The sequence below is a fragment of the Oncorhynchus tshawytscha genome, linkage group LG10, assembly GCF_018296145.1.
Source record: "Oncorhynchus tshawytscha isolate Ot180627B linkage group LG10, Otsh_v2.0, whole genome shotgun sequence".
NCBI lineage: Eukaryota > Metazoa > Chordata > Actinopteri > Salmoniformes > Salmonidae > Oncorhynchus > Oncorhynchus tshawytscha.
The window spans coordinates 15,850,487-15,863,381 of NC_056438.1; the positions used below are offsets into that span (position 1 = coordinate 15,850,487).

Genomic DNA, 12,895 nt, shown 5'->3' on the forward strand with positions numbered 1-12,895 from the left:
GACTATCGCCACGTAGCACTCACTTCTGGAATCATGAAGTGCTTTGAGAGACCAGTCATGGATCATATCACCTCCACCCTACCTGACACCCTAGACCCACTCCAATATGCTTACAGCCCCAACAGGTCCACAGACGACACAATCGCAATCACATTGCACACTGCCCTATCCCATCTGGACAAGAGGAATACTTATGTATGAATGCTGTTCATTGACGACAGCTCAGCATTTAACACCATATACCCTCAACTCGTCATTAAGCTCGAGATCCTGGGACTCGACCCCACCCTGTGAAACTGGGTCCTCAACTTTCTGACGAGTCGCCCCCAGGTGGTGAGGGTAGGAAAGAACATCTCCACCACGCTGATCCTCAACACTGGGGCCCCACAAGGGTGCGTGCTCAGCCCCCTCCTGTACTCCCTGTTCACCCATGACTGCGTGGCCATGCACGCTTCCAACTCAATTATCAAGTTTGCAGACGACACTACAGTGGTAGGCTTGATTAGCAACAATGATGAGACGGCCTACAGGGATGAGGTGAGGGCCCTCGGAGTGTGGTGTCAGGAAAATAACCTCACACTCCACATCAACAAAACAAAGGAGATTATCGTAGACTTCAGGAAACAGCAGATGGAGCACCCCCCCTATCCACATCGACGGGACAGTAGTGGAGAAGGTGGAAAGTTAAGTTCCTCGGCGTACACATCACAGACAAACTGAAATGGTCCAACCACACAGACAGCGTGGTGAAGAAGGTGCAACCTCAGGAGGCTGAAGAAATTTGACTCGTCACCGAAAATACTCCCAAACTTTTACAGATGCACAATCGAGATCATCCTGTTGGGCTGTATTACTGCCTGGTACAGCAACTGCTCCGCCCACAACCGTAAGGCTCTCCAGAGGGTAGTGTGGTCTGCCCTCCAGGACATCTACATTACCCGATGTCACAGGAAGACCAAAAAGATCTTCAAGGACAACATCCACCCGAGCCACTGCCTGTTCACCCCGTTATCATCCAGAAGGTGACGTCAGTACAGGTGCATCAAAGCTGGGACCGAGAGACAGAAGCTGTTTTTCAATCTCAAGGCCATCAGACTGTTAATCAGCCATCACTAACATTGAGTGGCTGCTGCCAACAAACTGACTCAAATCTCTAGCCATTTTAATAATTGGATGTAATAAATGTATCACTAGTCACTTTAAATGATGCCACTTTAAATAATGATTACATACCCTACATTACTCATCTCATATGTATATACTGTTCTCTATACTATCTACTGCATATTGCCTATGCCACACGGCCATCACTCATCCACATATGCACATATTCTTATTCATCCCTTTACACTTGTGTGTGAATGTATAAGATTGTTGTTGTTAAATTGTTAGATTACTTGTTAGATATTCCTGCGCTGTCGGAACTAGAAGCACATGCATTTCGCTACATGTATGTGACCAATAAAATGTGATTTGATTTGACTGGTGCTTTTTTGGCCCAGGGAGCCATATAAGCTAGAACCGCCACTGAACTTTGGCACAATCTAAAATCCAATGATGGGTCCGAAAACACATTACCGAGACTTCCCTTGGTCGTATTCTAGCGGGGCAGAAATCTGAGAGACCAATTGGTACACTCTGATTTACCACCCCAAGATATTCCTGAACAACGTCTATTTGCGCCCCTACTGGATGGAAATTACAATTGTAATGGCTGTGCTCAATGCAATGGCACTTATAAATGTAGATCCTTCAAACACCCACAAACAGGGAAATCGATCCCAATCAAAAGGTGTCAGTGGAGCACGTAATAAGGCAGTAATTTATCTTATAACTTGTCCTTGTGGTTTAAATGATGTGGGTAAAACAAAGTGTGAATTAAAAGTATGTATCACCATTAGGTGCAAAAACTTGACTTACCCAGTTGCGGCCCACTTTTTGGAAGCAAACCACTCGATTTCGTCTCTGCATTATATTGGCATCGAACAGGTCCCCCTCCCTAGGATAGGGGGTGACCTTGATAATTATTGTTAAAACGAGAGGCTGCCTGGATCTTTAATTTAAAGACCCTTGTTCCCTTCGGTCTCAACGTAGACTTTGATCTGAAGCCATTCTTGTGATTATTGTGACTTTGCCATTGTAATTGTTTGTAAGCTTGTGTAGTCTAAAATGAACCTATGATCGTATGCTATCCATTTGTTTTTTATATGCTGTTCTTTGTATGCCATTTTAATATTTGAGAATTAACCAATGATATTAGGCCATACTTGGCCAAGATTACAGACACCTGTGTGTCTTTTGACACTATATAAACGAGTCATCCCGCAATGTTTGTGATTAGACCCTGATGAAGACAGCACGTCTGTCGAAACATTGGATATTAACGTAAACTCTCCCCATTCCGTATAAATGTGCGTAACTGACATTCAAACGAGGCTACAAAGAAAACAAATGGGAATGTAGTGACTTCAAAATCGGGGGGTGTGAACTTCTATTCAAGAGTTGATCGGCATGGTAATGACTCTATAGTATTGGAGAAAAGTTGAAAAAAACGGACCCTCCGTTTCATCGTGGCGTGTCGAAACGTACAGCACGCATAAAGCAACTATTTCTGCCTTACAATCTCTCTCCACCAGGTGTAGCACTTCTCTCATTTAAAAACAAGAAATGGACAGTGACGGTGGTAAGGGGAGGATACCTAGTCATTTTTTGCGTCATCATTGCATGCGATCGTCATTGTCAAAGCAGCTGTTTACTTCTAAGATCACTTTAGCACCGCCCTAAAAACCCGATTCAAATTCGACACAAACCTTCAAATAGGTATGTAATGACACATTTTATAAACTCTTTATAGTGTTTTATTTACATTTTAGAGGCGATAGGTTGGACAGATCGAGTGAAAAAAAAAAAAAAAATCCCACACAACATCACTATCACGCATTAGTTTCGCTTCCCCACCCGCCATTTTTAAAAAGACCCAACAGGGCTCATTGCCTGCTTGAATTATGCAGAAACGGGCAGCGTTTAGGTCATGTAATAGATTCTGTTGGAAAGGGGAGAAACTGTGCTTTACACTGGTATTGACATTACAGTTGATCTGGAAGCATTACGTTTTGGGGGCGCTAAAATAAGGGCAATTGTACGGACCAAGGCGATGTACGAGTTTACGTTACATTTTTGCATCTGAGCTCCTAGAGTGTGCGGCTCTCCTTTATTTTCATGTTTTCTACTCCGCTGGCCAGCACCTCGCCTAAATAGGTGTGTGTTCCTTTTTCTTCTAGAACCGCCACTGATAACCGGTTTTACAGAGAGAGGAGTTGGGTTTCTCTTGCTATGCCAGGAAGTACTACTGTTCTCTGTAGGAAAATGCAGCGTGTGGTGGGTTGTGTCGGTTAGCAACGAGGTGAACCATGGCAACATAACAAGTATATGGATAAGTACAGCAGAAGACGCCTGATTGGTTGAAGCCGTTCTCAAACAAAAACATAGCTTAGACATTCATATACACGTTTGTACAAGCAATTCCCAATCTCCTCTCTGATGTAAACTCACTCAATGTCATTTTGAATATCACAAATTGGACTAATAAAGAAAAGAACAGTCAAGATTTCTTCTTGTCTTTTATTACTACTCATTAATGTTTTAGGTTGTTTATTTTATTACACAGACAAATTAGCCACACAAGTACATTTGATTGTGTTCTGTTTGTTTTAAAATCATTTATATTATTCTCCCTTTTGTTTAGTGCTGTTGCTAAAAAAAGTTACACAAGAACAAACACTCTTGTCTAACTTGTGAGCACACTGAGGCGGTAAACTAACACTTCACTTAATAAAACTAAATGGTCAACAACAAAATAGGAAAATAAAAGAGTATGATTGAAGGAAAAAATGAGGGTAAAAATAAAAAGAAGAAATGGACAAGCATACATTCACACAGCCCAGCCCATTCAACTCAAACAGTAAGCCCCCCCCTTTCCCTTTATTGGTAAACTATTAGGCTCCACCCATTTCCCCTTTGTTAGTCGAGGCTCCCATTCCAGATTGGTTGATTCTCAATGCAAGACTAGGAGGAGCCTAAATATCATTAACTTAATGTTCCAATTATTATCTAGGAACATCATCATCACCATCATCAAAATACCCTTAACCGACCTATCCTCAGTATCTCCATCAACAACCATCCAACCAGACTACTATTAAAAGAGAGGAAGGGGGCGGAACTCTGAAGAGAATCGGAAAGAAACGAGCAAACAGGTTTCTCAAATTGAAAGTAATACTTTTAAAACGTTATATAAGCCATATTAATGATTGCACGGAACTACGGAAACCAAACACACACATTGCACGCACACACATTCACACACTCGAAAACATACACACAGCTCTCCAAGTGTTTTCTGTAATTGGGTCGAATAACAGTGTGTTCAGTCCATTGGTTAGGATCAGGGCAGTGTTAAGCTTCACATGGATGTACCTTTAGTCTATGACCTTTTACTATATGCAGATCACATTGACAATTTAACATTCAGTTTTCACTGAAAGTGTATTACAATCTTATAAAACAATCCTATAAAACTGTTTTTAGCTTTGACTTTGAAGTATATGACAAGTCTACAACACTTCTAACTGTTCTGAGATCCATACAGAGAAGGGTTCCTATAGTATGACTTGAGTGTGGACAGTCATCCTCTAGGTCTAGGGTTAGGGTGTAGCGTAAGGGTTAAGGAGTTGGCAGTGTAGGGGCTGGTTCATTGTTGATTTATAAGGTCCAATGGGAGGGGATGGGTTCTATCCTTTCCTCATCTTGTCTCTTAAATTGTGCTTAGAAGGTATGAGAGCTTTCAAATGCACACACACTTGCACGGCACATAAACACAGTCACAAACGCGCACAAACACCCTGGAACACAAAGAGCCACACAATAATGCCTTATTTCACACTCCCTACTCTATACGGATACCTCTATACTCTAGTCCAGTACTGTCCACTCCACATACCTCCTGACTTCAGAGAGACATGCTATTGGTTCTCTCAGCTGACAGTCAAACAGACAGACATGCTATTGGTTCGCTGCGCTGTCAGTCAAAGTCATAGACTTGGTATTGGTGCTCTGAGCTGTCAGTCATGATCGGTGAGTGCATCACTATAGGGCTATGTAATGCCTACATCTAGCTATCACACAACATGTACAGAGTGCTTGTTCAACAAGGAATTTGCTATCTTATCTCTTTGATGAAGACTAAAGTATGTTAGTAGTGAGGTATATGCAGGCTGGAATAGGGGGAAGTTGTCCCACAGATGATGATCTTGGGTCAGTTCAGCATTTTCTTCACTAATGGTTAAGGTTAGGATTGGTGGAGGGGAAGCGTATCCTAGATCTGTAGCTAGAGGGAAACTTCACTCCATAGCATGCAGGTACATGTATGTATGTCGTCATAAAGACTATTGGACAAACACAGTGACCCCTGCTGGTCGAGTCTGGGACTGCCAGCAGCATTGGAAGCACTTGTTACTGATTTACTAGTGTAGGCGTTAACTCACTAACAATGTCACTCTTCTTCATCCATCCTCATCATCGTCATCTGCTAATCTTTGCCCAAAAGCTTAATAACAAACACACATGTGCACACACACACACACACACACACACACACAAACAAACCCATATTTGCATACAAAAGAAAAGGAAACATTCCGTCTATATTCACATTGGCTGAAATCAGATCCGGCATGCAGATGCTCCACACAGTCAAATAACCACACCCCCCTTACCCGCCCACCCCAATCCCCTCATGAGAACAAAAATGTGTCACTTGAACAGGGCTAATGGAAGACATGATCTACCCGGCAACAGCGAGGCGGAAGTAGACTTTCATTGGCTGTTGCTATGGTTAAGGTTCACATGACCAATGAGAAGCCTCACCCCTTCACTGTGGCAGGTTACAAAAAGCAACAATACAAAAAATCATAACAAATTGATTAGAGGAGTTGACACACACACATTTTCATTATAAGTATTTCTGCTAACGTCTTTTCTTCTATTTCATAATATTTCAAACTTTAAAATTAAAGAGAAAAATTGTTATAACGTTACTATTACATCATTGTCAGTATAATTATTAATAGCATTAATATCATAGTCATATTTCTCATTATCATAATTATTACTATTAGTTAACACTACGGTGAGGTCACTACAGACCCTTCCCACTCCATAGGTTAAAGGGCTCTATTGGCTGACAGACTTTCCGATAGAGGGAGGGAGAGAGGACTGGCCGACACCCCTAAAATGCCCTTTCCTTGCTACCCTTTTTCTATATTCCCTTGTTCCTAAATTCTCCCTTTCTTCCATTCCCTATTTTCATTTATCCATTCCCTCTATCCTTCGCTGTATAGGTGAAGATCTCTCTCTCTCTTTCTCTCTAAAGAGATGAATAGGTGAGGTTGAGATGAATTGTGGGAGGACAGTTTTAGAATGAGATGAATTGTGGGAGGACAGTGTTTCATTAACGGTCTTACATTTTCCCTCTGTCTCTCTACTTTTACTATATCTACTTTTGCATATCTCTCCCTCTGTCTCTCTGTCTCTTTGTTAGCTGGTCTGAGGGAATGACAGGTTTAAGAGATGTGGGAGTGGGTTAGTGACAAATGCTATCGTCCCACTCTCACCCACCACCCATACATCTAGCTCTCCATCCCTCTAGCTCTCCATCCATCTCTCTCTCTCCCCCTCTCTCGCTCTCTCTCTCTCTCGCTCACTCGCTCTTCAGCAGGACACCTCCATGGTATGGGAGGGGCTGGGGGGCATCTGCCCACCCTGAGAGCTCTGAGACAGGGTACGAGAACGCTGACGCTCCCCATCCATGGAGTAGGAGGAAGACAGTGAGGCGGTGCGCGAACGAGACAGACGCGTCATAATGGACGATGCCACTGTGGGAGAGGGAGGGGGTAAAAGAGAGAGGGAGGGGGTAAAAGAGCGAGGGAGAGCATAAAAGAGCGAGGGAGGGGGTAAAAGAGAGAGGGAGGGGGTAAAAGAGAGAGGGAGGGGGTAAAAGAGAGAGGGAGGGGTAAAAGAGAGAGGGAGGGGGTAAAAGAGAGAGGGAGGGGGTAAAAGAGAGAGGGAGCGGGTAAAAGAGAGAGGGAGCGGGTAAAAAGAGAGGGAGCGGGTAAAAGAGGGGAGGGGGTAAAAGAGAGGGAGAGAGGGTAAAAGAGAGGGAATAAGAGAGAGAAGTGGGAGATGATGAAAAAGAGAGAGGGGACACAGAGAGTAGGGGAGAGAGAGAGAGGATTATTAGATTGATATAGAGAGACAGTAGCACTATAGTTCACAGCAGTTCCTCATTGCCACAGATTAGAAACGGAGGAGAACTTACTGTAGCCCATCCCCTGGATGAAGTACTTGAACGCCTCAGTCAGTTTGCTGGGCTGTAAGCAGACAATAAGAAGATACATTATATTGTACTTAATGTATATGTAATGTTTAGATAAATATTGTGTGGTGTATCTGAATCATAACACAGTTAAGTGTGAAATGTGTTACCTGGGTGAGTTGGGGAAGACCACCAGCATCGGCCATCTGAGGAAGAAGAGGATGACAGAAAAGTTGGGATGTATTGCATTGACAGAGAGGTCTGATACCGACGCCAGAGCTATGTGGCAGCAACTAAAGCCCTAATGTTGTCCTCATTCTGATTGTGCCCAAATTTTCAGACAGGTGTAGACGATTAAAGACACATTGTGATCCGATTGTGATCACATCTTCCTGACCACCTCCGGGGGAGTCAGGCATGCATTGTGTCTGGATATCTTACAAGTGGAGACGGATATGGACAGTGAAACTATTTCAATCATAATTATCCTGCCTTCTAAAATCATTGACTGGTGGCACCGTTGACTTATGGCATCAATATGTTTCTTAAAATCAACATTATTTTGACAGAATAGCTGTAAAAAAATATATGCATATAGGGAGGGACCAGGAAATCTGGTGGCAATGTAGACAGTGGCCGGATATGAGACACATTTTAAGACCATACTTCTGAAAACGTGGGCACAATCAGAATGTGGACAAGATCAGAACAAACGATGCATGTCAGCAGCAAGTATAAACAAGACTATTATGCCAGACCAAAGGGATGAGTAGAGCTTGAGTACCTTGAGGAATGAGGTTGTTGTTGGGTCCAGTTTGCTGTTGCACTCCACCTGGTGGACAAGAACAGAAAAACATGTTTATTAAATCACACCACTACATTCACATTAACTGTATTCGATGGTTACATTGTAGGTCTAACGTATGTAGAAGACTTACAGCAGCCTCCTCATGAGGTGCCTGATCCCCAACCACCAGCATCACGGGACACCTGAGAGAGAGAGAGAGAGAGAGAGAGAGCGCAAGACAGAGGGAGAAAGAGAGAGAAAAAGAGAGAGAGAGTGAGAGACATATTCCACCCTGTTGTCACAGCTGATTTAAGGGGTAAAAAAAACTTACTTGAAGTTGCTGTTACGGTCAATGATCAGATCCCTGCGGCTGTAAGAGAGGAAAGGAGGAAGGGGAGGTTACACTAGTGTAGGTTTGTGTGTGTGTTTGTGTGTTTATTCTTGTGGGGACTTCTGGTAAATAAAACAACATTTGACCAACTGGGGACATTTAGTTGATCCCCACACAGTCAAATGCTATTTCTAGGGGTTTAGGGTTAGAATTAGGTTTAGAAGCCAGGGTAGGTTTTCTTTATGGGGGGGGGTATTACATTTTTTTTTTTTAAATACCTTTATTTAACTAGGCAAGTCAGTTATGAACAAATTCTTACTTTCAATTACGGCCTAGGAACAGTGGGTTAACTGCCTTGTTCGGGAGCAGAACGACAGATTTGTACCTTGGGGATTCGAACTTGCAACCTTTCGGTTACTAGTCCAACGCTCTAACCACTAGGCTACACTGCCGCCCCCACATGTTAAGGTTAGTGAAAGAGCACAGGTTAGGGCTTAGGGAAAAAAGGATTTTGAATGGAACTGTTTATGTGTGTACCTGTTGTAGCTTCTCCAGAACAGCTCAATGTTGATGAGGTTGGGGGCTTTAGAGATGCGATCTCTGTGTGACCTCACCAGGTCTGCATTTGCTGACATCTCCTCCTATAAACCAAGACAGAAATTACACAACAGTATTGTCCTTACTAAAATCAGCAAAAAAAGAAACGTCCTCTCACTGTCAACTGTGTTTATTTTCAGACAAATTAACGTGTAAATATTTGAATGAACATAATGAGATTCAAAAACTGAGACATAAACTGAACAAGTTCTGCAGACATGTAGAGGGGGGGGGGTAAAAATCAAAAGTAACAGTCAGTATCTGGTGTGGTCACCAGCTGCATTAAGTACTGCTGTGCATCTCCTCCTCATGGACTGCACCAGATTTTCCAGTTCTTGCTGTGAGATGTTACCCCACTCTTCCACCAAGGCACCTGCAAGTTCCCGGACATTTCAGCGGGGAATGGCCCTAGCCCTCACCCTCCGATCCAACAGGTCCCAGACGTGCTCCATGGGATTGAGATCCGGGCTCTTCGCTGGCCATGGCAGAACACTGACATTCCTATCTTGAAGGAAATCACACACAGAATGAGCAGTATGGCTGGTGGCATTGTCATGCTGGAGGGTCATGTCAGGATGAGCCTGCAGGAAGAGTACCACATGAGGGAGGAGGATGTCTTCCCTGTAACGCACAGCATTGAGATTGCCTGAAATGACAACAAACTCAGTCCGTTGACGATAAATACGAATCCAACCATCATACCTGTTGAGACAAAACCGCGACTCGTCAGTGAAGAGCACTTTTTGCCAGTCCTGTCTGGTCCAGCGATGGTGGGTTTGTGCCCATAGGCGACGTTGTTGCAGGTGATGCCTGGTGAGGACCTGCCTTACAACAGGCCTACAAGCCCTCAGTCCAGCCTCTCTCAGCCTATTGTGGACAGTCTGAGCACTGATGGAGGGATTGTGTGTTCCTGGTGTAACTCGGGCAGTTGTTGTTGCCATCATGTACCTGTCCTGCATGTGTGATGTTCGGATGTACCAATCCAGTGCAGGTGTTGTTACACGTGGTCTGCCACTGCGAGGATGATCAGCTGTCTGTCCTGTCTCCCTGTAGTGCTGTCTTAGGCATCTCACAGTACGGACAGTGCAATTTATTGCCCTGGCCACATCTGCAGTCCTCATGCCTCCTTGCAGCATACCCAAGGTACGTTCACGCATATGAGCAGGGACCCTAGGCATCTTTTATTTTGGTGTTTTCAGTAGAAAGGCCTCTTTAGTGTTCTAAGTTTTCATAACAGTGACCTTAATTGCCTACCGTCTGTTAAGCTGTTAGTGTCTTAGCGACCGTTCCACAGGTGCATGTTCATTAATTGTTTATGGTTCATTGAACAAGCATTGGAAACAGTGTTTAAACCCTTTTACAATGAAGATCTGTGAAGTTATTTGGATTTTTACTAATTATCTTTGACAGACAGGGTCCTGAAAAATGGACGTTTCTTTTTTTGCTGAGTTTATGTTCTTACTATGTCAAATATTTTGTGTTTTATAGGATAAAGATAGATAGTTCAATAGTAAAAAAAAACACATCAGGTTACATTCTATAATAACACAGTATTTTTTCACACACACACACACACACACACACACACACACACACACACACACCTGGCTGAAGAGATGACTCAGGATCTGCTCTGTGATGGAGGAGGTCAGGGTAGTGATCTAGAGACAGACAGACAGAGGAGACAGAAAGAGAGAGACATAAGACAAAGTAATAACAGCTTAGTCAATATCATACAGCACAGTACAACCACCATGAATACAATTCCACTAGCTGTTATCCTCCTCTAAACGCTCATTTATCAAATTGTCATTTCACAATAACAATATTCATCAAAATACTCCATTGTCCAAGAACGTAATGGCTGTTTATGAGAGCAATTTTTACATTTCTGGTGATAATTGAGTTTCTATTTTAATTTTAAAAGGAACACAACAAGAACACAGAAGAGAAATTATCAAATTGAATAAGATCTTGGACTGATATTTGATCTAATAGTCAAATTGATGGAAATGCTGCTAGTATTCATGAACATATAAACATTCATGAAGACACCCCCTGTTCCCCTTATCCTACAGTCATGGAGAAACCAATATTTAGTGTTCAGAGATAAAAACACGTCAGTTCTGACTGGCGTGGAAGTTGGTATGGAGTCTTCAGAGGGGTAAGGATAATTAGGAGTCTGAATCTAGGGGATTTGGTGGTCTATTCCACATAGACCACCAAATCTAGGGGATTTGGTAAACTCTATTCCACATCAAGTAACTGATGCAAGCAGTAAAATGAGATTTAAAAAACAGATAAAAAAATACACCTCATGGAACAGTGGGGACTGTGAAGCAACACAAACATAGGCACAGACACATGATAACATACGCACTATACACACACATAGATTTTGTGTTGTAGATATGTGGTGAGTAGTGGTCTGAAGGCACACACTTAATGTGCTGTGAATTAAATGTCTTTAAAATGGTATATACTGCCTTTATTTTGCTGGACCCCAGGAAGTGTAGTTGCAAATGGGATCCATAATAAATACAAAAGAACCTTCTGGGCTTCTGAGTAATGATAATATTTAATACAAAAGACTTTAAAATATATATTTTTAAACATATTAAATGGACAGTAACCTTCTGGGCCGCCCAGTCCATCCACCCTCTGGTCTCAGGATCCATGTTGATGAGAACCAGACCTTCAACTGAGTCTGGATGGGCCATCTGAGAAGGAAAGAAGGAAAGAAGGAAAGAGAGAGAGAGAGAGAGAGAGAATAAAAGAGAGAGGGAGAATAAAAGAGAGAGAGAAAACAAAAGCAAGAGTAAAACATTTGTCAGTATTAACAGTGTCTTTGGAAAGTATTCAGACCCTTTGACTTCTCCAGTTTGTTACACTACAGCCTTATTCTTAAATGGATTAAATCTTCTCTTTTTTTAGCAATCTCCACATAATACCCCATAATGACAAAGCGAAAACAGGTTTTTAGATACACAGAAATACCTTATTTACGAAAGTATTCAGACCATTTGCTATGAGACCCAAAATTGAGATCAGGTGCAGCATTGAAGGTCCCCAAGAACACAGTGGCCTCCATCATTCTTAAATGAAAGAAGTTCGGAACCACCAAGGCTGTCATTCTAAATAAGAATTTGTTCTTAACTGACTTGCCTAGTTATATAAAAAAATATAAACAAAATATAATAATAAAAATTAATAGAGCTGGCCGCCCGACCAAACTGAGCAATCGGGGGAGAAGGGCCTTGGTCACGGAGCTGACTAAGAACCCGATGGTCACTCTGACAGAGCTCTAGAGTTCCTCTGTGAAAATGGGAGAACAACCATCTCTGCAGCACTCCACCAATCAGGCTTTTCTGGTAGAGTGGCCAGACGGAAGCCACTCCTCAGTAAAAGGCACATAACAACTCGCTTGGAGTTTGCCAGAAGGCAGCTAAAAAGGGGGGGGGGGATCGACAAGCCTCATTATTGCAATAATTAATCGATATTAAATAAAGATGATTGAAGAAATTACCAAGTCTTTCTCAGTACTGAATTTCCACGACAATAGTTAACAGCAAGCACTGGGTATGTTTATACTGCTGAATTGTATGAATTGACAAAAAGAAGCAAGCACTGGGATACACTGAGGAGATAACCACATAGCAAGATTTTGCTAATGCAGGCTCAACCTAAACTATGTTCTCGCTGCTCAGACTGTGTTTACAAACTTGTGTAAATCATATTTGATTCACACAAGCAGTGGGTGAGCTTCAGATCTCACATGTTTTATTCTGAAACTTGCTGTCATCCTCAT

General features: G+C 42.5%; 1 protein-coding gene across 1 annotated transcript in view; it reads right to left on the reverse strand.

The window, feature by feature from the left end:
- Positions 1-3,601: 3,601 nt before the first annotated feature.
- Positions 3,602-12,895, reverse strand: part of LOC112259832 (protein NDRG2-like) — a 42,122-nt gene continuing 32,828 nt past the window's right edge. Inside the window, exons 8-16 of the mRNA XM_042329502.1 lie at positions 11,721-11,807; positions 10,692-10,748; positions 9,028-9,131; positions 8,491-8,529; positions 8,311-8,362; positions 8,157-8,204; positions 7,543-7,578; positions 7,376-7,427; positions 3,602-6,932 (exon numbers count right to left, since the gene is read on the reverse strand). Coding sequence (XP_042185436.1) covers positions 6,769-6,932; positions 7,376-7,427; positions 7,543-7,578; positions 8,157-8,204; positions 8,311-8,362; positions 8,491-8,529; positions 9,028-9,131; positions 10,692-10,748; positions 11,721-11,807 — 639 coding nt within the window. The 3' untranslated portion in view covers positions 3,602-6,768. The remainder of the gene's footprint in view (positions 6,933-7,375; positions 7,428-7,542; positions 7,579-8,156; positions 8,205-8,310; positions 8,363-8,490; positions 8,530-9,027; positions 9,132-10,691; positions 10,749-11,720; positions 11,808-12,895) is intronic.